Source organism: Anomaloglossus baeobatrachus, chromosome 8 (genome assembly GCF_048569485.1).
Source record: "Anomaloglossus baeobatrachus isolate aAnoBae1 chromosome 8, aAnoBae1.hap1, whole genome shotgun sequence".
Taxonomy (NCBI): domain Eukaryota; kingdom Metazoa; phylum Chordata; class Amphibia; order Anura; family Aromobatidae; genus Anomaloglossus; species Anomaloglossus baeobatrachus.
The window spans coordinates 261,778,578-261,806,182 of NC_134360.1; the positions used below are offsets into that span (position 1 = coordinate 261,778,578).

General features: G+C 43.7%; 1 protein-coding gene across 3 annotated transcripts in view; it reads right to left on the minus strand.

Moving 5' to 3' along the window:
* NCF2 (neutrophil cytosolic factor 2) overlaps positions 1-27,605 on the minus strand; it is a 256,353-nt gene that overhangs the window by 213,927 nt on the left and 14,821 nt on the right. For all 3 annotated transcript variants that reach the window (XM_075320619.1, XM_075320620.1, XM_075320618.1), the window contains exons 3-4: positions 14,599-14,707; positions 10,271-10,408 (exon numbers count right to left, since the gene is read on the minus strand). In XM_075320619.1, coding sequence (XP_075176734.1) covers positions 10,271-10,408; positions 14,599-14,707 — 247 coding nt within the window. The remainder of the gene's footprint in view (positions 1-10,270; positions 10,409-14,598; positions 14,708-27,605) is intronic.

Consider the following 27,605-nt stretch of genomic DNA (forward strand, 5'->3'; position numbering starts at 1 on the left):
GTCAGTGCAGGCAGCGGAACGCAGGAGTCTTTCCTCTGTTGCCTGCCGGCACTAATTGTCAGTGACACACGCGCGCTCTGATGTCAGTACTGCGCTGCGTGTGTCATTTCAAAAGTTCCCGCCGGGCAGGAGAAGCAGCAGCACAGCAGACGGAATAATTCATCTTCCAGGACCTGCGATGACGTCACGCCCATGTGACTGTGTGGGAGGAGACACAGGAGGCCGGCAGAAAGCAAGACATGCTGAATGCTGAAGGAGATGTGGACACATGATGACTGGTAATAAGAAAAGAGGGGACATGAGGGGGAGGGGAGCTGCAGGGTGAGTGCATATGAGGGCTGCAGACTGACAGAAGGATGTGAAGGGGTGCACAGTGTTTGAGAGGGGTAAGTTGGGGTACAGGCAGGCCGCCCCTTGCCCAGGTCTGATATAGGGTATAATATAAGCTATAATATAAGCTATAATATAGGGTATAATATAAGCTATAATATAGGGTATAATATAAGCTATAATATAGGGTATAATATAAGCTATAATATAGGGTATAATATAGGGTATAATATAAGCTATAATATAGGGTATAATATAAGCTATAATATAGGGTATAATATAGGGTATAATATAGGGTATAATATAGGGTATAATATAAGCTATAATATAAGCTATAATATAAGCTATAATATAGGCTATAATATAGGGTATAATATAAGCTATAATATAGGGTATAATATAAGCTATAATATAAGCTTTAATATAGGGTATAATATAAGCTATAATATAGGCTATAATATAGGGTATAATATAAGCTATAATATAGGGTATAATATAAGCTATAATATAGGGTATAATATAGGCTATAATATAGGGTATAATATAAGCTATAATATAAGCTATAATATAGGGTATAATATAAGCTATAATATAAGCTATAATATAGGCTATAATATAGGGTATAATATAAGCTATAATATAGGGTATAATATAAGCTATAATATAAGCTATAATATAGGGTATAATATAGGGTATAATATAAGCTATAATATAAGCTATAATATAGGCTATAATATAGGGTATAATATAAGCTATAATATAGGGTATAATATAAGCTATAATATAAGCTATAATATAGGGTATAATATAGGGTATAATATAAGCTATAATATAAGCTATAATATAGGCTATAATATAGGGTATAATATAAGCTATAATATAAGCTATAATATAGGGTATAATATAAGCTATAATATAAGCTATAATATAGGCTATAATATAGGGTATAATATAAGCTATAATATAGGGTATAATATAAGCTATAATATAGGGTATAATATAAGCTATAATATAAGCTATAATATAGGGTATAATATAGGGTATAATATAAGCAATAATATAGGGTATAATATAAGCTATAATATAAGCTATAATATAAGCTATAATATAAGCTATAATATAGGGTATAATATAGGGTATAATATAAGCTATAATATAGGGTATAATATAAGCTATAATATAGGGTATAATATAAGCTATAATATAGGGTATAATATAAGCTATAATATAGGGTATAATATAAGCTATAATATAGGGTATAATATAGGGTATAATATAAGCTATAATATAGGGTATAATATAAGCTATAATATAGGGTATAATATAAGCTATAATATAGGGTATAATATAAGCTATAATATAGGGTATAATATAAGCTATAATATAAGCTATAATATAGGGTATAATATAGGGTATAATATAAGCAATAATATAGGGTATAATATAAGCTATAATATAAGCTATAATATAAGCTATAATATAAGCTATAATATAGGGTATAATATAGGGTATAATATAAGCTATAATATAGGGTATAATATAAGCTATAATATAGGGTATAATATAAGCTATAATATAGGGTATAATATAAGCTATAATATAGGGTATAATATAAGCTATAATATAGGGTATAATATAGGGTATAATATAAGCTATAATATAGGGTATAATATAAGCTATAATATAGGGTATAATATAAGCTATAATATAGGGTATAATATAAGCTATAATATAGGGTATAATATAAGCTATAATATAAGCTATAATATAGGGTATAATATAAGCTATAATATAAGCTATAATATAGGGTATAATATAAGCTATAATATAGGGTATAATATAGGGTATAATATAGGGTATAATATAAGCTATAATATAAGCTATAATATAGGCTATAATATAAGCTATAATATAGGCTATAATATAGGCTATAATATAGGGTATAATATAGGGTATAATATAGGGTATAATATAGGGTATAATATAAGCTATAATATAGGGTATAATATAAGCTATAATATAGGGTATAATATAGGGTATAATATAGGGTATAATATAAGCTATAATATAGGGTATAATATAAGCTATAATATAGGCTATAATATAGGGTATAATATAAGCTATAATATAGGGTATAATATAAGCTATAATATAAGCTATAATATAGGGTATAATATAGGGTATAATATAAGCTATAATATAGGGTATAATATAAGGTATAATATAGGGTATAATATAAGCTATAATATAGGGTATAATATAAGCTATAATATAGGGTATAATATAAGCTATAATATAAGCTATAATATAGGGTATAATATAGGGTATAATATAAGCTATAATATAGGGCATAATATAAGCTATAATATAAGCTATAATATAGGGTATAATATAGGGTATAATATAAGCTATAATATAGGGTATAATATAAGCTATAATATAGGGTATAATATAAGCTATAATATAGGGTATAATATAAGCTATAATATAGGGTATAATATAAGCTATAATATAGGGTATAATATAAGCTATAATATAGGGTATAATACAGTTAGGTCCAGAAATATTTGGACAGTGACACAATTTTCGCGAGTTGGGCTCTGCATGCCACCACATTGGATTTGAAATGAAACCTCTACAACATAATTCAAGTGCAGATTGTAACGTTTAATTTGAAGGTTTGAACAAAAATATCTGATAGAAATTGTAGGAATTGTCACATTTCTTTACAAACACTCCACATTTTAGGAGGTCAAAAGTAATTGGACAAATAAACCAAACCCAAACAAAATATTTTTATTTTCAATATTTTGTTGCGAATCCTTTGGAGGCAATCACTGCCTTAAGTCTGGAACCCATGGACATCACCAAACGCTGGGTTTCCTCCTTCTTAATGCTTTGCCAGGCCTTTACAGCCGCAGCCTTCAGGTCTTGCTTGTTTGTGGGTCTTTCCGTCTTAAGTCTGGATTTGAGCAAGTGAAATGCATGCTCAATTGGGTTAAGATCTGGCGATTGACTTGGCCATTGCAGAATGTTCCACTTTTTTGCACTCATGAACTCCTGGGTAGCTTTGGCTGTATGCTTGGGGTCATTGTCCATCTGTACTATGAAGCGCCGTCCGATCAACTTTGCGGCATTTGGCTGAATCTGGGCTGAAAGTATATCCCGGTACACTTCAGAATTCATCCGGCTACTCTTGTCTGCTGTTATGTCATCAATAAACACAAGTGACCCAGTGCCATTGAAAGCCATGCATGCCCATGCCATCACGTTGCCTCCACCATGTTTTACAGAGGGTGTGGTGTGCCTTGGATCGTGTGCCGTTCCCTTTCTTCTCCAAACTTTTTTCTTCCCATCATTCTGGTACAGGTTGATCTTTGTCTCATCTGTCCATAGAATACTTTTCCAGAACTGAGCTGGCTTCATGAGGTGTTTTTCAGCAAATGTAACTCTGGCCTGTCTATTTTTGGAATTGATGAATGGTTTGCATCTAGATGTGAACCCTTTGTATTTACTTTCATGGAGTCTTCTCTTTACTGTTGACTTAGAGACAGATACACCTACTTCACTGAGAGTGTTCTGGACTTCAGTTGATGTTGTGAACGGGTTCTTCTTCACCAAAGAAAGTATGCGGCGATCATCCACCACTGTTGTCATCCGTGGACGCCCACGCCTTTTTGAGTTCCCAAGCTCACCAGTCAATTCCTTTTTTCTCAGAATGTACCCGACTGTTGATTTTGCTACTCCAAGCATGTCTGCTATCTCTCTGATGGATTTTTTCTTTTTTTTCAGCCTCAGGATGTTCTGCTTCACCTCAATTGAGAGTTCCTTAGACCGCATGTTGTCTGGTCACAGCAACAGCTTCCAAATGCAAAACCACACACCTGTAATCAACCCCAGACCTTTTAACTACTTCATTGATTACAGGTTAATGAGGGAGACGCCTTCAGAGTTAATTGCGGCCCTTAGAGTCCCTTGTCCAATTACTTTTGGTCTCTTGAAAAAGAGGAGGCTATGCATTACAGAGCTATGATTCCTAAACCCTTTCTCCGATTTGGATGTGAAAACTCTCATATTGCAGCTGGGAGTGTGCACTTTCAGCCCATATTATATATAGAATTGTATTTCTGAACATGTTTTTGTAAACAGCTAAAATAACAAAACTTGTGTCACTGTCCAAATATTTCTGGACCTAACTGTATAAGCTATAATATAGGGTATAATATAAGCTATAATATAGGGTATAATATAAGCTATAATATAAGCTTTAATATAGGGTATAATATAAGCTATAATATAGGCTATAATATAGGGTATAATATAGGGTATAATATAGGGTATAATATAGGCTATAATATAGGCTATAATATAGGGTATAATATAGGGTATAATATAGGCTATAATATAGGCTATAATATAGGGTATAATATAGGGTATAATATAGGGTATAATATAAGCTATAATATAAGCTATAATATAGGCTATAATATAGGGTATAATATAAGCTATAATATAGGGTATAATATAAGCTATAATATAAGCTATAATATAAGCTTTAATATAAGCTATAATAATGCTCAGTGTTACATTGTAAGGCCGATCTCGCATCAAACACAATTGTGCAATCGATGTCAATGGTCACGTAGTGAAGATGCGGTTGCGTGACGCGGTGAGATGATCGCACACAATCACGCTTTCTGCGGAGGATTATGTTCGGGATTTTCTCTTCTTTGTTAGGAACGTTTGATGGGGAGATAATTATCAGACGCTAGAGGTAAGAATAGCTGCCGGCCCACACATAGTAATTGTGTAGAGTACTGAGCCCTCGGGGGCTGCCATCACGGTACACAGCACTGCAGGGGCTGCCATCACGGTACACAGCACTGCAGGGGCTGCCATCACGGTACACAGCACTGCAGGGGCTGCCATCACGGTACACAGCACTGCAGGGGCTGCCATCACGGTACACAGCACTGCAGGGGCTGCCATCACGGTACACAGCACTGCAGGGGCTGCCATCACGGTACACAGCACTGCAGGGGCTGCCATCACGGTACACAGCAGTGCAGGGGCTGCCATCACGGTACACAGCACTGCAGGGGCTGCCATCACGGTACACAGCAGTGCAGGGGCTGCCATCCCGGTACATAGCACTGCAGGAGCTGCCATCACAGTACACAGCACTGCAGGAGCTGCCATCACAGTACACAGCACTGCAGGGGCTGCCATCACGGTACACAGCACTGCAGGGGCTGCCATCACAGTACACAGCACTGCAGGAGCTGCCATCACAGTACACAGCACTGCAGGGGCTGCCATCACAGTACACAGCACTGCAGGAGCTGCCATCACAGTACACAGCACTGCAGGGGCTGCCATCACGGTACATAGCACTGCAGGGGCTGCCATCACGGTACATGGCACTGCAGGGGCTGCCATCCCGGTACATAGCACTGCAGGAGCTGCCATCACAGTACACAGCACTGCAGGAGCTGCCATCACAGTACACAGCACTGCAGGGGCTGCCATCACGGTACACAGCACTGCAGGGGCTGCCATCACAGTACACAGCACTGCAGGAGCTGCCATCACAGTACACAGCACTGCAGGGGCTGCCATCACAGTACACAGCACTGCAGGAGCTGCCATCACAGTACACAGCACTGCAGGGGCTGCCATCACGGTACATAGCACTGCAGGGGCTGCCATCACGGTACATGGCACTGCAGGAGCTGCCATCACGGTACACAGCACTGCAGGGGCTGCCATCACGGTACATAGCACTGCAGGAGCTGCCATCACAGTACACAGCACTGCAGGGGCTGCCATCACAGTACACAGCACTGCAGGGGCTGCCATCACAGTACACAGCACTGCAGGGGCTGCCATCACGGTACACAGCACTGCAGGGGCTGCCATCACGGTACACAGCACTGCAGGGGCTGCCATCACGGTACACAGCACTGCAGGGGCTGCCATCACGGTACACAGCACTGCAGGAGCTGCCATCACAGTCCACAGCACTGCAGGGGCTGCCATCACAGTACACAGCACTGCAGGGGCACTGCATGTTCTTTCACCATCTATGGAACATTCTCCAGCGTTCCCTACACTATTCAATTCTATTTATTGCTAATTAGAAAAAAAAATCATAGGCAATGGAGGAAAAGCATGACAGCGGCATCTTACTAATGTCCGCTCTATGCATTCAGTATTACCGTTACATGAAGAGGCACGTTGTGCTGTAAGGGGCTTTCATTAGATCTACACTGATATATTAGGAAATTGCATAAATATCAATTATAGGGGGGGTTAACAGAACTGCTACTTTTAGAAATGTGCTGACTCTAACAATGGTGCACATAATGGGGTGGCTATGGGGCCCTTGAAGAAAGTGGGGCCGTTCCAGCTGCTCTTATACATTTAAAGAGAGACTGTCACCCCGGAAATGCTATGATCAAATAAGGGACAGTTGCACTCTGTAGCTTTAAGACATGTAGAACAATCAATATGGGAATAGAGACATGCTTTACTGCTATGAAAAACATGCAAAAATTGAGATACTTAGCACACAAAAATGGCCAGTTTTATGTGAGCCCAACAGCCAGCAGCAAGGTGACCTATTTTGTTGGGTCCCTACCAAAATAATACCTCTCTTTTGGTTAAAAACTCTACAATTTGTGGGCGGATAGTAACCTGCAAATAGAGAATTAAAGTAGCCTAAGGCTGAAGAGCTGGTAGGGACCCAGCAAAAGAGGTTGCTCTCCCGCTGGCTGTGGGGCTCACATAAAGCTGGCCATTTTTGTGTGCTAAGTAGCTCAATTTTTGCATATTTTTCATAGCAATGATGCATGTCTATATTCCCATATTTATTGTTCCACATGTCTTAGCACTACAAAGTGCAGCTGTCTCCTTTATGTTACTATGTTTCATGTTCGGTTTCCACCTGTTTACATTAGAAAGGTAGGATGTGCCATCAGACTTTTTCTCAAATAAGGGACAGCAACTATAAAAATCATACCTTTGGTATAATATGCAAATTGCCTTCTCAGAGAGGAAGGACTTAAGCTGTAATGCCATCTATTGGAAGTAGCAATCCTAAAAGTCTATTTCCACCCTTTAACGACTTAGGATAAAAGCCAAACTAGAATCTCAATTGCAGACAATGTGTTTCAGGGTGTTGCTCTTTATCACTGCAAAGTATGAGATCTGATTTGGCTGTATGGCAGGCTTAAAGGGCGCTTTACACGCTGTGACATCACTAGCCATAGCACCTGCCCCCGTCGTTGGTGCGATATGTGGTGCTCGCTGCCAAAGCGAACATTAGCGCTACGGCAGCGTCACACGCACATACCTTGTTAGTGACATCGCTGTGACCGCCGAACAATCCCTCCTTCAAGGCGGAGGTGCGTTCGGTGTCATAGCGACGTCACTGCAGTGTCACTAAGCCGCCGGCCAATAGAAGCGGAGGAGCGGAGATGAGCGGCCGGAACATCCCGCCCACCTCCTTCCTTCCGCATTGCTGGTGGACGCAGGTAAGGAGATGTTCGTCGTTCCTGCGGAGTCACACGGAGCGATGTGTGCTGCTGCAGGAACGACGAACAACATCGCACCTGTGGCAGCAGCGATATTAAGGAAAGTAGCGACGTGTCAATGATCACCGTTTTTGAACAATCTTTCGATCCTTGATCGTCGCTCATTAGTGTTACACGCTGCGATGTCACTAATGACGCCGGATGTGCGTCACTAACAACGTGACCCCGACGATATATCAGTAGCGATGTCGCAGCGTGTAAAGCCCCCTTAAGACTAGGATCTAAGGGGTAAGATTTCTCCATGTGGAGAGTGACTTACTGGCAAGACAGTGTAAGGAGACTTATACGCCATGCAATGCGCCTCTGGGAAATTAAATCTTGCATTGACATGCCAAGCATGTCACTCTCCACAAGGAGAGACATTACCTTTAGATTCCAACTTTTGGTATAAAAAATGTTGCCTTTCATGTGCATAAAAAAGAAATGAAATGTGTCTGATAAGCCGGTGTTCAGTGCACCCCTGGCGTGGCCACAAGCGCTCAGTGCACCATTATCACCAGGCATCGCGGCCCCCTTTATATTGATTGACAGTGCTCAGTGCAGTGTGAGCACAGCGCTCTCTCCTCTCTGCTGCGACCGCTCGCTGCACTGATACATCAGTCACTTTAGTGAGCGGCTGCAGCAGAGATGATAGAGGCCCGTCCTCGCTCCTGCAGTAACTCGGTGTTAGCATGGTCGAGGTTTCTTTTCAGGCAGCGCTCGGTCTAAGCATACGGTCACTGTCATACAACATACAGGAAACTGCTATCAGTGCACTGTTTGGCCACACCAAGGGTGCACCAAACACCAGAATTTACATAGCGGGCAAACAGTTTGTTATGCCAATGAAAAAAAATGTTTATTGCACTAAAGGTATGATTTTTATAGGGATTAAGTCCCCTATTTGACCATGTGGTTAGGTTAAAAGGTGTTTCAGGGTGATTTATTATATCATCAGAATCTGTACAGGACTCTCTTCAATGGAGGAGTTGCACTACTTGATCCAGCAGGACTCATGAAAGTGTTGGAGGGGGGAACAAACACCAAGCCCTCCTGTCACGGGGCTGGGATGACTGGACGGGGACACCTATGCTGACCATCAGACTGGGGACTCTGTGCTGTCCCTTAGCTCAGAGGTACGCTGGATGGTAGCGAGGTCAGAGTCACCAGCGTGACCCTAACTCCTGAGAGATGACCGTGACACCTCATGTCCTAAATGGCAAATCGTGCATCATTATATTGATCGTTAGTACAACACGACTCTCTTTTTTCTATGTTTGCCACTTGTGCCAAGATAGGTAAGGTTATTAATATTCTCCATAACGTTCTGGTATCCCGTTCACAGACTACAGACTGCAGTAGTCAGCAGTTCACTAATGGCCTTGCATGTCTGCGAGTTTTGGATCAGAATTTGCATCATTCGGACCTTACAATTTTTCAAGATAGCACCTATGTCAATATGCTCGTGTTATGGAGTTGTCACATATACCATTTCCAAACATTACAGGAACACTCTCGGCTCTTACACAGTCCTGTGAAACTATTACTAAACATAGATTGCTTCATCATCCTGACTTCCGTCTGTGGTTTGCAGTCATGTCATTATTTGCAGGGTTGAATTGTCACTCCACAGTAACACATATAACGCATGTAACCATATAACGCATGTAATGCATATAACGCATGTAACCATATAACGCATGTAATGCATATAACGCATGTAACCATATAACGCATGTAATGCATATAACGCATGTAACGCATGTAACGCATGTAACCATATAACGCATGTAATGCATATAACGCATGTAATGCATATAACGCATGTAACCATATAACGCATGTAATGCATATAACGCATGTAACCATATAACGCATGTAATGCATATAACGCATGTAACCATATAACGCATGTAATGCATATAACGCATGTAACCATATAACGCATGTAATGCATATAACGCATGTAACGCATGTAACGCATGTAACGCATATGGCTTCCAATGAAATGCATCAGATTTTGCATTAGTGCCTGATACCTTGAAATATGCTTCTGATTATATGCCATCTATTTAAATTAGTGCAAGACCAAACCTTGACGAACTTTTCCCTGTCACTAATCAAAAGGGGTTGTTTCCATATTAAAAAAGCCCAAAATATAATTTGGTCATCATCTAAAGTAACATTTTGTTTGATTATGTGTCTGATTTACTTTGCCTGTCACTGTACTGTCATAGGTATGCTAGGACATTGCCCTATAGGTCAGTTATATATGAAATGTATGGTCTAAATAGGTAAAAAAAAAATAAAAAAAAACATACAATAAAAAGTAATAATCAAAAGTTTGTAGAAGAAGTCTGACTCACCAGGATTTCCTGCATTGCCTTCTCTATCTTGGTGCCATGCCGCGGCTCGGCTTTTTGACTAAGGGCAAGAATAATGCTTTTTTCTGCTTTTTCCCAATTCCCCATTTTTGCATTTGCAAATGCAATATTATGCAGGATCTAAAAAAAAGTAAACAATAATAATAAAACAATAGCCTGTCTTCATGCCCTTGGAGAGTGCTGACATGTACTAGATATGTTGCAGACACTTCTGCTACTGTCTGGTAAATGCTGTTTTCAGAAACCCATCCACAAATACAACCTAATTCACATGAACTGACTGATTTACACTCCCTGACAGAAGTTCTGTCGCTTATCCATGTTATGTAAATAAAAGCTTATAACCTGACTTTAAATTCATCCATTGGTTTTATAAATTACTCTTTTGAAAGCTGAAACCCTCCCACATTTGGTTTAGGTTATGAAAATAAAGTTGCTGCAAAGCTGAAATATTGATCATTTAATGAACACAGAAAGGTCAGATTTTGGGAAGACAAAAGTTTTGGCGCCCACAGAAAGTAATGTGAAATTCAAACAAATAATTAACTTCTAATACAAAGATATGCTGCATAACATTGGTGAATGAAGTTGTGGCGCTATTAGAGCCATATTTAATATTGTGTGTGACTTCCATGAGCTTGAAGGACTCATCCGTGCGGCTCAACAATGATTCATACAATGTATTGATGAAGTCATCAGGAATAGCAGAGAATGCAGTCTTACCTGCCTCCCAGAGTTCATCTAGATTCTTTGGTTTTGTCTTCCAAGCTTCCTCTTTCATCCTACTTCAAACATGCTCAATGATGTTCATGTCTGGTGACGGGGCTGGCCAGTCCATGAGCACCTTGATCTTCTTTGCCAGGAGGAACTTTGTTGTAGAGATGGATGTATGAGATGGAGCACCATCCTGCTGCAGAATTTCACCCCTTTTATGATTGGGAATGTAAGAGGTAGCTAATACTTCTTGATATTTTAGGCTATTGATATTGCCTTCCACCTTGCAAATGTTTCGCACACCCCCATACTGAATGTAACCCCAGACCATGATCTTTCCACCACCAAACTTAACTGTTTTCTGGATCCATACGGGCTCCAGTAGGTCTCCTGCAGTATTTGCGGCAGCTGTGATATAATTCAACTGAAGATTCATCACAGAAATCAGTCTTCTGCCACTTTTCCAGTGTTCATCTGTTTAGCAGGCTGTGGGACTTGGCAAATGCCACATGGTTTTTTAATTGCCTTTTGTTTAGTGCTGGCTTCTGGGCACTAATTCGACCATGGAGGCCATTTCGAGACAGAATCCTACAAACTGTTCTAGTTGACACAGGGACTTGAGGTGACCAGGCCTGTTGGAGCTCTGTTGCAGTGGAAGAGGGGCTGGCTTTGGATTTTCTAACCAAGAAACGTTCCTCCTGAGCAGTTGTCTTGCGGGGTCTGCCGGACCTGGGCTTGTCAAAACATCTCCATTCTCTTCAAATCTTTTTTTAATTCTTTGTACTTGACGCTGAGACACATTAAAGGTGCAGCCACCTCTGCAGTGGATCTGGTCTTCACCCTCTTGATAATCAAGGCTTTGGTCGCAGGATGGATTTTTGGCATGTTGTCAGACGTCAAGTTGCAGTTCAAGTGAAGGTCTGGGGTGCTGGGTTTCTTTTTATACACATCCACTAATTAACCCATCATTTAGTGAGCACAGGTGAGGATGTAAACTAGGATTGGGTGCATTATATGACAAGGCGACAAAACTTTTGTCTTGCCAAAATCTGACTTTTCTGTGTTCATTAAATGATCAATATTTCAGCTTTGCAGCAACTTTATTTTCATAACCTAAACCAAATTTTAGAGGGTTTCAGCTTTCAAAAAAGTAATTTTTAAAACCAATGGATGAATTTAAAGTCAGGTTATAAGCTTTTATTTACATAACAAGGATAAGCGACAGAACTTCTGTCAGGGACTCTATATACACAGTCATGGCTGATAGTGTTGGCACCCTTGGAATTGGACATCATTTGACACAAAGCCCCAAAAATGAGCAGGACAAAATTGTTGGCACCTTCCAAAATTGTGGGTAAATAACTTTGTTTCAAGCATGTGATGCTCGATCACACTCACCTGTGGCAAGTAACAGGTGTGGGCAATATGAAAATCACACCTGATACCAGATACAATGGGGAGAAGTTGACTTAATTGTGTGTGCCACACTTAGCATGGAGAACAGAAAGGAAAAGAACAGAAAGTCTGAGAAATTCAGATCCAAAGTTGTTGAAAAATATCAACAATTTCAAAGTTACAAGTCCATCTCCAGATATCCTGATGTTCCTATGTCCATGGTGCACAACATAATCAAGAATTTTACAACCCATGGCACTGTAGCTAATCTCCCTGGATGTGGATGGCAGAGAAAAATTGATGAAAGGTTGCAAAGCAGGATAGCCCATATGGTGGATAAGCCACCCCCAATCAAGTTCTAAAGAAATTCAAGCTGTCCTGAAGGCTCAGGGTGCATCCGTGTCAGCGCGAACTACTTCTCCACATTTACATTAAATGAAACTCTATGGAGGAGACACAGGAGGACTTCAGTGCTGACACAGAGACATAAAAAATATAGACTGTAGTTTGACCAAATGTACGTCAGCAAGCCAAAATCCTTCTGGGAAAGTGTGTTGTAGACAGATGAGGCCAAGATAGAGCTTTTTTGTAAAACACATCATTCTACTGTGTACCAAAAATGGAGGCCTAAAAAGAAAAAGAAAACACAAAAAAAGACACAGTACCTACAATCTAATTTGGTGGAGGATCAAAGCTGTTTTGGGGTTGTTTTGCTGCATCTGGCACTGGATGCCTTGACTGTGTCTAAGGCATCATGAAATCTGAAGATAACCAAAGGATTTTGAGTCACAATGTAGTGCCCAGTGTCAAAAAGCTGGGTTTGCGTCCTAGGTCATAGGCCTTCTAGCAGGACAATGACCCAAACATCAAGAAGCCCCAGAAATGGATGTAAACAAAGCGCTGAGTTCTGATGTGACCAGTAATGACACTGGATTTAAATCCTATTGAACACTTGTGGAAAAATCTTAAAATTGCTCCTTCTATGAACTCTGAGCTTTGGTCCCTTCCATACATTTTCTATTGGATTCAGCTCTGGTGATCGGCTCGGCCATTCTAGCACCCTTATTTTTTTTTTTCTCAAACCAATTGAGAGTTTCCTTGGCCGTGTGTTTGGGATCATTGTGTTGCGGAAATGTCCTCCCTCGTTTCATCTTCATCATTCTGGTAGATGGCAGCAGAGCTTTATCGAGAATGTCTGGGTACATTTCTCCATTCATCCTTCCTTCAGCTATAAGACGTTTGCCAGTGCTGTATGCTGACAAACAGCCCCCCACCATGACGTTCTCATATCCTAACTTCACTGTTGGGATTTGCCTTTTGGCCTCCAAATTCTTGGTCTCATCTGACCAGACTCTATTTTCCCAGTAATTCAGGACTGTCTAAATATTGTTGAGAAAACTGTAAACGCGCTTGAACATGCTTTTTGTTCAGCAATGGAGTCTTGCATGGTGAGCGTGCATACAGGCCATGGAAGGTAAGTGCATTACTTATTTCTTTTTTTTTTTTTTTTTTAAATTGTACCTGCTAATTCCAGGTCTTTCTGTAGCTCTCCACAGCTGGTCATTGTCTCTTGGACAATGTCTCTTTATTTCCAATAATTCTTTTCACTTCTCTAACTGAAAACTTGTGGGGAGCACCTGGTTGTGGCTGGTTTAAGGTGAAATGATGTTCATTCTACTTCCATATTATGACCCCTACAGTGGTCTTCTGTAACCAAGTCTTCTGTAACCAATGCCATAAGTAAATTTTGCAATAGTAAGGTTGTGAAGATCTTAAGACAGCTCACTGATTTTACCCATCATGAGATGTTTCTTGTGTGGCACCTTGGTAATGACTGAGTCACCTTTTTTATAAGCCATCAGTTAAACCAGCAGCAACACTGGGATTCTATATTTATTAACACTTTATTACTTAGTCTTGCTTATTAGTTCAAAATATGAATAACTAATAACTGCACTAATTCCTGATATTTTCAAATTGTGAATAAAAATAAAGCTAAGTCCCCACTCTGCTTCCGGACAGTTTGTAGGCATTAGTAGATTTACTAATATACAGAGGCTGTTGGATAGACCTGGATTTGGAGCTCTGCAATAATCTTATCCACATATCAGCTCTAAATACATTGTGTCTCAGGCAGATTGATCTCTATAGATCTAAATTGTGACGATTTCCGTAACACGCACGCTTCATACTTGTCTCACCTCGCAGCTGTAGAGTTTAAACGTCAGGCCCAGGATCTTATAATCAATGAGCAGGTTACCCCTCAGTTCTGTAAAGCAGCGAGACAAGTCTTCCAGTGCTTCGCTATACCTGCACATAAATACATTAGTACATAAGTACAGGACTTGGCTGTCATTTAATGCTACATTTTTGCTGTAGAAGTGCGGAATGTTTGGGGCTGGGGAGTGACAGATGTTCTTTACGTTTCCTTTGTAAGTGCCGTGTATACGTGATGTGTCCTACAGCATTGGTTAAAAGTTTGGACCCTTTGTTCTTATTCGAATGGATTCAGACTGAAGGCCGGAAAACTACGAAGGAACACAAATGTATACAAGGAGTAAAGAAATGTGTGAAATAAGCCAAAATATGTGGTAAACCTTAAATTCTTCAAAGTAAACCCTTTTTACTTGGCATTCTCTCAAGCAACTTCATCAGGCCATCACCTGGAATGACTTCTGATGACCAGGTATGCCTCGTCAAGAGTTCATCTGTGGAATCACTGGTCATCAGAAAGTGTTTGCGACCATCAGGTGCGTTTTGCAGAGTCAGTGTTAGTATGCAGCTCTATTCCGCAACTGTTCTAAGCCATACCATGGCAGAAATCACTCAAATAAGTAAAGAGAAACAACAGTCCATCATCAGACATGAACTCCAGGCAATCAGTAAAATTACTAGAAGCTTGAAGGTATCCTCAAGTGCAGTCATAAAAGCCATCTCATGAGGACCGACCCGGAAAAGGAAGATCAAGAATTATCTCTGCTGCAGAGGATAAGATCATCAGAGTTATCAGGTCCAAAAACCGCAAACTGACAGCACATCAGATAACAGCCCTCATAACTGAGGCATAGACATCAAGCATCAGACACATCTCAACATCAGCTGTCCAGAAGAGATTGTGAGAAGCACAACTTTATTGTCAAATTGCTTCAAAGAAGCCCCTACCACTGACTTAATTTTGAAAACTGCACCCTTCAAAGTTCTCAAAAACCACATTCAAGAAGTTTATTAATACTTTAGGTGCTTCACAGGAATTAAAGCAATGAGGAATGAAAAAAAAATAAAATTGAACTTTTTTCCTCCACAAAAATGTTGCTTTAGCCCTATTTTTTGTTTTATTTTTACAAGGGAAACAGGAGAAAGAGGGTCATACAGTTTGTTGTGCAATTTCTCCTGAATACGCCGATACCCCAAATATGGTGGAAAACTACTGTTTGCAAGTACAGCAGGGCTTGGAAGGGAAGGAGCGCTATCTGATTTTTGGAGTGCAAAATTAGCTGAAATAGATAGCGGATGCCATGTCGCATTTGTAGAGGCCCTCTTGTAACTAAACAGTCGAAACCCCCCACTAGTGACCCCATTTTGAAAACTAGATCCCTCAAGGAATTTATCTAGACATGCAATGAGCACCTTGAGCCCACAGGTGCTTCACAGAATTTTATAATGTTGAGCAGTGAAAATTAAAAAATACATTTTTACCACAAAAATGTTGATGTATCCCCATTTTTTCATTTTCACAAGGTTAGCATTAGAAATCGGATCATAAAATTTGTTGTGCACTTCCTTGAGTACAGGGATACTCCACATGTGGTGAAAAACTACTGTTTGGGCACATGGCAGGGCTTGGAAGGTAAGGAGCGCGATTTGAATTTTAGTGCGGCATTTTGGCTGGAATAGACTGCGGACGCCATGTCACATGTGAAGATCCCTTGACATGCCAAAACAGCGGAAATCCCCAACAAATAAACCCATTCTGTAAACAAGACCCCTCAAAGAATTCATCTAGGGGTGTAGTGAGCAATTTTAACCCTCAGATGATTCACAGAATTGCAGAACATTGGACTGTGAAAACAAAAAAAAATACCATTTTTCCACAGTCTGGAGCTGCTATTATCACCATCTTTTCAGTTAGCCATTAAAAGGTATCAACCACTGAGGAGGACTCAGTTCTTTTAAACAATTTTTTCAGTTTTCCACTAAAATGTTGCTCCAAGATGGAGAAGGATGGAGTGTTGCATCAGATGACCTCTCCGCTATCACCCAACCTCAATCCAGTTGAGAGGGTTTGGGATGAGTTGGATGCAGCGTGAAGGCAAAACAGCTTACAAGAGCTCCGCAACCTCTGTGAACTCCTTCAAGACAGTTGGAAGCCATTCCAGGGGATGACCTGATGAAGCTGCTTGCCAAGGGGGGTGTACAGTTTTCATTAGATTAAAAGGGGGAGATTTGAGGAATCTAAGGTTTAACAAATATTCTGGTTTGTTTCACATGTTTCTTTACTCCATGTTTCTATATATCCCCCTTCCTGGTTTTGATGCCTTCAGTCTCAATCTACAATGTGGAGAGATAAGGTATGCACACCAGTGACTATGTAAGGGGAATACATGGAATAGCAGAAACTGCTGTGTGAATACTGACATGAAAAATCCAATAGCTATATGTAAGAGTGAAAATGTGAAAAATGGAATCTGCATTGATCAATTCAGTAGCTAAATTTCTCTTGATTCATATGTTCATGGCAGTAATGCAGATTCCATTTTTCACATTTCACTCTTACATGTAGCTATTGGAATTTTTCAAGTCAGTATTCACACAGCAGTTTCTGCTATTTCATGTATTCCCCTTACATAGTCACTGGTGTGCATACCTTATCTCCCCATAGTGATGTTTTTTAGGTTTTTGCACCCAGTTCGGACTTAGAATGGTGTTCCAAACGTTATTCCTATTTCTCAATCTACAATGTGCACATTTTTACAACAACAAGGAAAACCATTACATAAACAAGTGCGGCCAAAGTTCCCAGAGTAGAAGTGCCGTGTGTAACCAAAGCAGGAGCGCAGTGTGTACCCAGAGTAGATGAGCTGTGTATACCCAGAGTAGCAGTACTATATGTACCCAGAGTAGATGAGCTGTGTATACCCAGAGTAGCAGTACCATGTGTAACCAAAGCAGGAGCGCAGTGTGTACCCAGAGTAGATGAGCTGTGTACACCCAGAGTAGCAGTACTATATGTACCCAGAGTAGATGAGCTGTGTATACCCAGAGTAGCAGTACTATATGTACCCAGAGTAGATGAGCTGTGTATACCCAGAGTAGCAGTACCATGTGTAACCAAAGCAGGAGCGCAGTGTGTACCCAGAGTAGATGAGCTGTGTATACCCAGAGTAGCAGTACTATATGTACCCAGAGTAGATGAGCTGTGTATACCCAGAGTAGCAGTACCATGTGTAACCAAAGCAGGAGCGCAGTGTGTACCCAGAGTAGATGAGCTGTGTATACCCAGAGTAGAAGTGCCGTGTGTAACCAAAGCAGGAGCGCAGTGTGTACCCAGAGTAGATGAGCTGTGTATACCCAGAGTAGCAGTACTATATGTACCCAGAGTAGATGAGCTGTGTATACCCAGAGTAGAAGTGCCGTGTGTAACCAAAGCAGGAGCGCAGTGTGTACCCAGAGTAGATGAGCTGTGTATACCCAGAGTAGCAGTACTATATGTACCCAGAATAGATGAGCTGTGTATACCCAGAGTAGCAGTACCATGTGTAACCAAAGCAGGAGCGCAGTGTGTACCCAGAGTAGATGAGCTGTGTATACCCAGAGTAGCAGTACTATATGTACCCAGAGTAGATGAGCTGTGTATACCCAGAGTAGCAGTACCATGTGTAACCAAAGCAGGAGCGCAGTGTGTACCCAGAGTAGATGAGCTGTGTATACCCAGAGTAGCAGTACTATATGTACCCAGAGTAGATGAGCTGTGTATACCCAGAGTAGCAGTACCATGTGTAACCAAAGCAGGAGCGCAGTGTGTACCCAGAGTAGATGAGCTGTGTATACCCAGAGTAGCAGTACTATATGTACCCAGAGTAGATGAGCTGTGTATACCCAGAGTAGCAGTACTATGTGTACCCAGAGTAGATGAGCTGTGTATACCCAGAGTAGCAGTACTATATGTACCCAGAGTAGATGAGCTGTGTATACCCAGAGTAGCAGTACTATATGTACCCAGAGTAGATGAGCTGTGTATACCCAGAGTAGCAGTACCATGTGTAACCAAAGCAGGAGCGCAGTGTGTACCCAGAGTAGATGAGCTGTGTATACCCAGAGTAGCAGTACTATATGTACCCAGAGTAGATGAGCTGTGTATACCCAGAGTAGCAGTACCATGTGTAACCAAAGCAGGAGCGCAGTGTGTACCCAGAGTAGATGAGCTGTGTATACCCAGAGTAGCAGTACTATATGTACCCAGAGTAGATGAGCTGTGTATACCCAGAGTAGCAGTACCATGTGTAACCAAAGCAGGAGCGCAGTGTGTACCCAGAGTAGATGAGCTGTGTATACCCAGAGTAGCAGTACTATATGTACCCAGAGTAGATGAGCTGTGTATACCCAGAGTAGCAGTACCATGTGTAACCAAAGCAGGAGCGCAGTGTGTACCCAGAGTAGATGAGCTGTGTATACCCAGAGTAGAAGTGCCGTGTGTAACCAAAGCAGGAGCGCAGTGTGTACCCAGAGTAGATGAGCTGTGTATACCCAGAGTAGCAGTACTATATGTACCCAGAGTAGATGAGCTGTGTATACCCAGAGTAGAAGTGCCGTGTGTAACCAAAGCAGGAGCGCAGTGTGTACCCAGAGTAGATGAGCTGTGTATACCCAGAGTAGCAGTACTATATGTACCCAGAATAGATGAGCTGTGTATACCCAGAGTAGCAGTACCATGTGTAACCAAAGCAGGAGCGCAGTGTGTACCCAGAGTAGATGAGCTGTGTATACCCAGAGTAGCAGTACTATATGTACCCAGAGTAGATGAGCTGTGTATACCCAGAGTAGCAGTACCATGTGTAACCAAAGCAGGAGCGCAGTGTGTACCCAGAGTAGATGAGCTGTGTATACCCAGAGTAGCAGTACTATATGTACCCAGAGTAGATGAGCTGTGTATACCCAGAGTAGCAGTACCATGTGTAACCAAAGCAGGAGCGCAGTGTGTACCCAGAGTAGATGAGCTGTGTATACCCAGAGTAGCAGTACTATATGTACCCAGAGTAGATGAGCTGTGTATACCCAGAGTAGCAGTACCATGTGTAACCAAAGCAGGAGCGCAGTGTGTACCCAGAGTAGATGAGCTGTGTATACCCAGAGTAGCAGTACTATATGTACCCAGAGTAGATGAGCTGTGTATACCCAGAGTAGCAGTACCATGTGTAACCAAAGCAGGAGCGCAGTGTGTACCCAGAGTAGATGAGCTGTGTATACCCAGAGTAGCAGTACTATATGTACCCAGAGTAGATGAGCTGTGTATACCCAGAGTAGCAGTACCATGTGTAACCAAAGCAGGAGCGCAGTGTGTACCCAGAGTAGATGAGCTGTGTATACCCAGAGTAGAAGTGCCGTGTGTAACCAAAGCAGGAGCGCAGTGTGTACCCAGAGTAGATGAGCTGTGTATACCCAGAGTAGCAGTACTATATGTACCCAGAGTAGATGAGCTGTGTATACCCAGAGTAGCAGTACCATGTGTAACCAAAGCAGGAGCGCAGTGTGTACCCAGAGTAGATGAGCTGTGTATACCCAGAGTAGCAGTACTATATGTACCCAGAGTAGATGAGCTGTGTATACCCAGAGTAGCAGTACTATATGTACCCAGAGTAGATGAGCTGTGTATACCCAGAGTAGCAGTACTATATGTACCCAGAGTAGATGAGCTGTGTATACCCAGAGTAGCAGTACTATATGTACCCAGAGTAGATGAGCTGTGTATACCCAGAGTAGCAGTACCATGTGTAACCAAAGCAGGAACGCAGTGTGTACCCAGAGTAGATGAGCTGTGTATACCCAGAGTAGCAGTACCATGTGTAACCAAAGCAGGAGCGCAGTGTGTACCCAGAGTAGATGAGCTGTGTATACCCAGAGTAGCAGTACTATATGTACCCAGAGTAGATGAGCTGTGTATACCCAGAGTAGCAGTACCATGTGTAACCAAAGCAGGAGCGCAGTGTGTACCCAGAGTAGATGAGCTGTGTATACCCAGAGTAGCAGTACTATATGTACCCAGAGTAGATGAGCTGTGTATACCCAGAGTAGAAGTGCCGTGTGTAACCAAAGCAGGAGCGCAGTGTGTACCCAGAGTAGATGAGCTGTGTATACCCAGAGTAGCAGTACTATATGTACCCAGAGTAGATGAGCTGTGTATACCCAGAGTAGCAGTACTATATGTACCCAGAGTAGATGAGCTGTGTATACCCAGAGTAGCAGTACTATATGTACCCAGAGTAGATGAGCTGTGTATACCCAGAGTAGCAGTACCATGTGTAACCAAAGCAGGAGCGCAGTGTGTACCCAGAGTAGATGAGCTGTGTATACCCAGAGTAGCAGTACTATGTGTACCCAGAGTAGATGAGCTGTGTATACCCAGAGTAGAAGTGCCGTGTGTAACCAAAGCAGGAGCGCAGTGTGTACCCAGAGTAGATGAGCTGTGTATACCCAGAGTAGCAGTACTATATGTACCCAGAGTAGATGAGCTGTGTATACCCAGAGTAGCAGTACCATGTGTAACCAAAGCAGGAGCGCAGTGTGTACCCAGAGTAGATGAGCTGTGTATACCCAGAGTAGCAGTACTATATGTACCCAGAGTAGATGAGCTGTGTATACCCAGAGTAGCAGTACCATGTGTAACCAAAGCAGGAGCGCAATGTGTACCCAGAGTAGATGAGCTGTGTATACCCAGAGTAGCAGTACTATATGTACCCAGAGTAGATGAGCTGTGTATACCCAGAGTAGAAGTGCCGTGTGTAACCAAAGCAGGAGCGCAGTGTGTACCCAGAGTAGATGAGCTGTGTATACCCAGAGTAGAAGTGCCGTATGTAACCAAAGCAGGAGCGCAGTGTGTACCCAGAGTAGATGAGCTGTGTATACCCAGAGTAGCAGTACTATATGTACCCAGAGTAGATGAGCTGTGTATACCCAGAGTAGCAGTACCATGTGTAACCAAAGCAGGAGCGCAGTGTGTACCCAGAGTAGATGAGCTGTGTATACCCAGAGTAGATGAGCTGTGTATACCCAGAGTAGAAGTGCCGTGTGTAACCAAAGCCGGAGCGCAGTGTGTACCCAGAGTAGATGAGCTGTGTATACCCAGAGTAGAAGTGCCGTGTGTAACCAAAGCAGGAGCGCAGTGTGTACCCAGAGTAGATGAGCTGTGTATACCCAGAGTAGAAGTGCCGTGTGTAACCAAAGCAGGAGCGCAGTGTGTACCCAGAGTAGATGAGCTGTGTATACCCAGAGTAGCAGTACTATATGTACCCAGAGTAGATGAGCTGTGTATACCCAGAGTAGCAGTACCATGTGTAACCAAAGCAGGAGCGCAGTGTGTACCCAGAGTAGATGAGCTGTTTATACCCAGAGTAGCAGTACTATATGTACCCAGAGTAGATGAGCTGTGTATACCCAGAGTAGAAGTGCCGTGTGTAACCAAAGCAGGAGCGCAGTGTGTACCCAGAGTAGATGAGCTGTGTATACCCAGAGTAGCAGTACTATATGTACCCAGAGTAGATGAGCTGTGTATACCCAGAGTAGCAGTACCATGTGTAACCAAAGCAGGAGCGCAGTGTGTACCCAGAGTAGATGAGCTGTGTATACCCAGAGTAGCAGTACTATATGTACCCAGAGTAGATGAGCTGTGTATACCCAGAGTAGCAGTACTATATATACCCAGAGTAGATGAGCTGTGTATACCCAGAGTAGCAGTACCGTGTGTAACCAAAGCAGGAGCGCAGTGTGTACCCAGAGTAGATGAGCTGTGTACACCCAGAGTAGGAGTGCCGTGTGTAACCAAAGCAGGAGCGCAGTGTATACCCAGAGTAGATGAGCTGTGTATACCCAGAGTAGCAGTACCGTGTGTAACCAAAGCAGGAGCGCAATGTGTACCCAGAGTAGATGAGCTGTGTATACCCAGAGTAGATGAGCTGTGTATACCCAGAGTAGAAGTGCCGTGTGTAACCAAAGCAGGAGCGCAGTGTGTACCCAGAGTAGATGAGCTGTTTATACCCAGAGTAGATGAGCTGTGTACACCCAGAGTAGGAGTGCCGTGTGTAACCAAAGCAGGAGCGCAGTGTATACCCAGAGTAGATGAGCTGTGTATACCCAGAGTAGCAGTACCGTGTGTAACCAAAGCAGGAGCGCAATGTGTACCCAGAGTAGATGAGCTGTGTATACCCAGAGTAGATGAGCTGTGTATACCCAGAGTAGGAGTGCCATGTGTAACCAAAGCAGGAGCACAGTGTGTACCCAGAGTAGATGAGCTATTTATACCCAGAGTAGCAGTACCGTGTGTACACAGAGTAGGAGTGCTGTGTGTAACCAAAGCAGGAGCGCTGTGTGTACCCAGAGTAGATGAGCTGTGTATACCCAGAGTAGCAGTACCGTGTGTACCCAGAGTAGGAGTGCCATGTGTGTACCCAAAATAGAAGTGCCATGTGTGTACCCAGAGTAGGAGTGCCATGTGTGTACCCAAAATAGGAGTGCCGTGTGTGTACCCAGAGTAGGAGTGCCGTGTGTGTACCCAGAGTAGGAGTGCCGTGTGTGTACCCAGAGTAGGAGTGCCGTGTGTGTGTACACAGAGTAGGAGTGCCGTGTGTGTGTACACAGAGTAGGAGTGCCGTGTGTGTGTACACAGAGTAGGAGTGCCGTGTGTGTGTACACAGAGTAGGAGTGCCGTGTGTGTGTACACAGAGTAGGAGTGCCGTGTGTGTGTACACAGAGTAGGAGTGCCGTGTGTGTGTACACAGAGTAGGAGTGCCGTGTGTGTGTACACAGAGTAGGAGTGCCGTGTGTGTGTACACAGAGTAGGAGTGCCGTGTGTGTGTACACAGAGTAGGAGTGCCGTGTGTGTGTACACAGAGTAGGAGTGCCGTGTGTGTGTACACAGAGTAGGAGTGCCGTGTGTGTGTACACAGAGTAGGAGTGCCGTGTGTGTGTACACAGAGTAGGAGTGCCGTGTGTGTGTACACAGAGTAGGAGTGCCGTGTGTGTGTACACAGAGTAGGAGTGCCGTGTGTGTGTACACAGAGTAGGAGTGCCGTGTGTGTGTACACAGAGTAGGAGTGCCGTGTGTGTGTACACAGAGTAGGAGTGCCGTGTGTGTGTACACAGAGTAGGAGTGCCGTGTGTGTACACAGAGTAGGAGTGCCGTGTGTGTACACAGAGTAGGAGTGCCGTGTGTGTACACAGAGTAGGAGTGCCATGTGTGTACACAGAGTAGCAGTGCCGTGTGTGTACACAGAGTAGGAGTGCCGTGTGTGTTGTAGTGGGGTGGGGGTCCCCCAGGATGACAAAGAGGCAGTGACCCGAAAAAGTCCGATCCAAACAGTTTATTGTCTTTGCTGAACAGGTAAATGTCCTCCGGGACACAGCCAGGTTATGCACAGTCCATATGGTTCCCCGTCACACAGGCACCGCTTGCCGTAGGAGACGGTCTTACTATAGCTCGTTCTGCTATTCCCGGAGGGTCCACAGACTTATGTTATATATCCACGCAGGCCTGAACTCTCCTCAGCTTCCTGCTCTGCCGCTTACAAAGCAACTCTGTCCCACCCAGGCCTTTACAGAGACCTTTTAAATGAGAACTGTGGCCATGAGCCACCTGCATAACCCGGACTGGAGGTTACTGGACTGACCACTATGTAGGGCTCTAATATGTTTCTGTACGCATTCTGGGGGATACGTACCGTCCATCACATATGAATGGCCCCACTATCTCACATACCCCCCCCCCCCCCCCCTCCGTTCAAACCCAAGGGGATGAACGGACGCTCCCAAACAGGCCGCCCGAGACAGGGCATCGGCATTGCCCTGGGACGAACCGGCCCGATGTTCCACCGTAAAACTGAAATTCTGAAGGGACCGGAACCAGCGGGTGACTCGGGCATTCCGTTCCTTCGCATTTCTCATCCAAACGAGGGGCGCGTGGTCCGTCACCAACCGAAACTGTTGCCCGAGCAAATAATAGCGCAGGGACTCCAAGGCCCATTTAATAGCCAAGCACTCCTTCTCCACTACGCTATAATTCTTCTCCGCCGGGGTAAGTTTCCGGCTCAAGTAGGTAACCGGATGCTCCGTTCCTTTCACCTCTTGCGAGAGTACGGCACCCAGACCCACCTCGGAGGCATCTGTTTGCACAAGGAAGGGGTTACCAAAATCGGGGCTAATGAGGACCGGTTGACCACACAAGGCAGTCTTCATGGCCTGAAACGCTTCTTCAGCCTGAGGGATCCAGCGTACCATAGCTGCCTTCTTACCCTTCAACAGATCGGTCAAAGCCGCTGTTCTCCCGGCAATGTCCGGTATAAACCGCCGGTAATACCCGACAATGCCGAGGAACGCTCTCACCTGTTTAGTGGACACTGGTCTGGGCCACTTTTGGATGGCCTCTATTTTATTTACTTGAGGTTTGATCACCCCGCGGCCAATCACGTACCCCAAATAGCGGGCTTCCTCCTGACCGATTGCACATTTTTTTGGGTTTGCGGTCAATCCTGCTGCCCGCAGGGAGTTAACGACGGCCTGGACCTGGGACAAGTGGGTCTGCCAATCGGTACTGAAGATGATGATGTCATCTAGATAGGCGGATGCGTACTTCTGATGGGATTCCAACACTATGTCCATCAGTCTTTGGAAGGTAGCCGGGGCTCCATGTAAACCGAAAGGCAAGACGACATAGTGGTAGAGCCCATCTGGTGTTATAAAGGCCGTTTTTTTCCTTGGCTGACTCTGTCAGTGGCACCTGCCAATAGCCTTTGGTAAGGTCAAGCATCGTAAAATATTGAGCCTTTCCCAACCGTTCAATCAGTTCGTCCACCCGGGGCATAGGGTAAAGGTCGAACTTGGAAACCTCATTCAATCTCCTGAAATCATTGCAGAAACGTAGCGACCCGTCGGATTTCGGAATCAGCACAGTGGGACTAGCCCAGTCACTCTTTGATTCCTCGGTCACCCCTAGGGTAAGCATCTGTTTCACCTCTGCTGGAATGGCTTGTCTCCGGGCCTCGGGCACCCGGTACGGTTTCATACGCACCTTTACCCGAGGCTCGGTGACAATGTCATGTTGGATAACCGAAGTACAGCCGTGTACCTCGGAAAACACATCCGAGTTTTGCTGTACTAACTTCCGAACTTCCCGACGCTGCGGCTTAGTGAGGGTGTCGCCTAAGTGTACCCCCCCTTCGGTTCCCAGGATGGGCGGCACTACAGGTTCCCCACAGGGCCCCACCGGTGTTACTCCCGTCACCATACAGTCACGGTCTTTCCAGGCTTTAAGCAAGTTAACATGATACAATTGTTCCGGTTTCCTCCTCCCCGGCTGGTATATTCGGTAGTTCACCTCCCCCACCTTTTCCCAAACCTCATACGGCCCCTGCCATTTGGCCAACAGTTTACTCTCGGCAGTGGGCACCAAGACCAAGACCCGATCCCCGACATTAAAAGATCTGAGGGTGGCTCGTGTGTTATAAGTGCGCCTTTGTGCCCCTTGTGCCCTTGTTAAATGTTCTTTTACAATAGGCAAAACCGCTGCGATGCGGTCCTGCATTAGAGCCACATGTTCATTTACACTTTTATATGGGGTGGGCTCCTGTTCCCATGTTCCCTTGGCTACGTCCAGCAAGCCCCTAGGGTGTCTGCCATAAAGCAACTCGAATGGTGAAAAACCCGTGGATGCCTGCGGCACCTCTCGGAGCGCAAACATAAGATAGGGCAACAGCATGTCCCAGTCCCTCCCGTCCTTGGCAACCACTTTTTTAAGCATGGACTTAAGGGTTTTGTTGCACCCGTTCGACCAGCCCATCGGTTTGCGGATGATACACCGATGTGCGCAGGTGCTTTATTTTCAACAGTTTACATAATTCTTTTGTCACCTTGGACATAAACGGGGTCCCCTGGTCAGTTAGGATCTCCTTTGGTAGCCCTAGACGACAAAACATGGCAAATAATTCCCGAGCAATAAGCTTAGCGGAGGTATGGCGCAGCGGAATGGCTTCTGGACAGCGTGTGGCGTAATCTACAACCACCAAAATGTGTTGGTGACCGTGTGCGGATTTTACCAGGGGCCCTACCAGATCCATTGCAATCCGTTCAAAAGGTTCCTCTATAATTGGAAGAGGCACCAATGGACTCTGGAAACTCACAATGGGCGAGGTCAGCTGGCAGTCCGGGCAGGATTCACAGAATTTCCGTACATCTGCGTACACTCCCGGCCAAAGAACCTCTGTAAAATACGCTCTTGTGTCTTGGTAACCCCTAAGTGCCCCCCCAGTGCCCAGAGTAGGAGTGTCGTGTGTACACAGAGTAGGAGTGTCGTGTGTACACAGAGTAGGAGTGTCGTGTGTACACAGAGTAGGAGTGTCGTGTGTACACAGAGTAGGAGTGTCGTGTGTACACAGAGTAGGAGTGCCGTGTGTGTACCCAGAGTAGGAGTGCCATGTGTGTACCCAGAGTAGGAGTGTCATGTGTACACAGAGTAGGAGTGCCGTGTGTGTACACAGAGTAGGAGTGCCGTGTGTGTACACAGAGTAGGAGTGCCGTGTGTGTACACAGAGTAGGAGTGCCGTGTGTGTACACAGAGTAGGAGTGCCGTGTGTGTACACAGAGTAGGAGTGCCGTGTGTGTACACAGAGTAGGAGTGCCGTGTGTACCCAGAGTAGGAGTGCCGTGTGTACCCAGAGTAGGAGTGCCGTGTGTACACAGAGTAGGAGTGTCATGTGTACACAGGGTAGGAGTGCCGTGTGTACATAGAGTAGGAGTGCCGTGTGTACATAGAGTAGGAGTGCCGTGTGTGTACACAGAGTAGGAGTGCTGTGTGTGTACAGAGAGTAGGAGTGCTGTGTGTGTACAGAGAGTAGGAGTGCCGTGTGTGTACACAGAGTAGGAGTGTCGTGTGTACACAGTGTAGGAGTGCCGTGTGTGTACACAGAGTAGGAGTGCCGTGTGTACACAGAGTAGGAGTGTCGTGTGT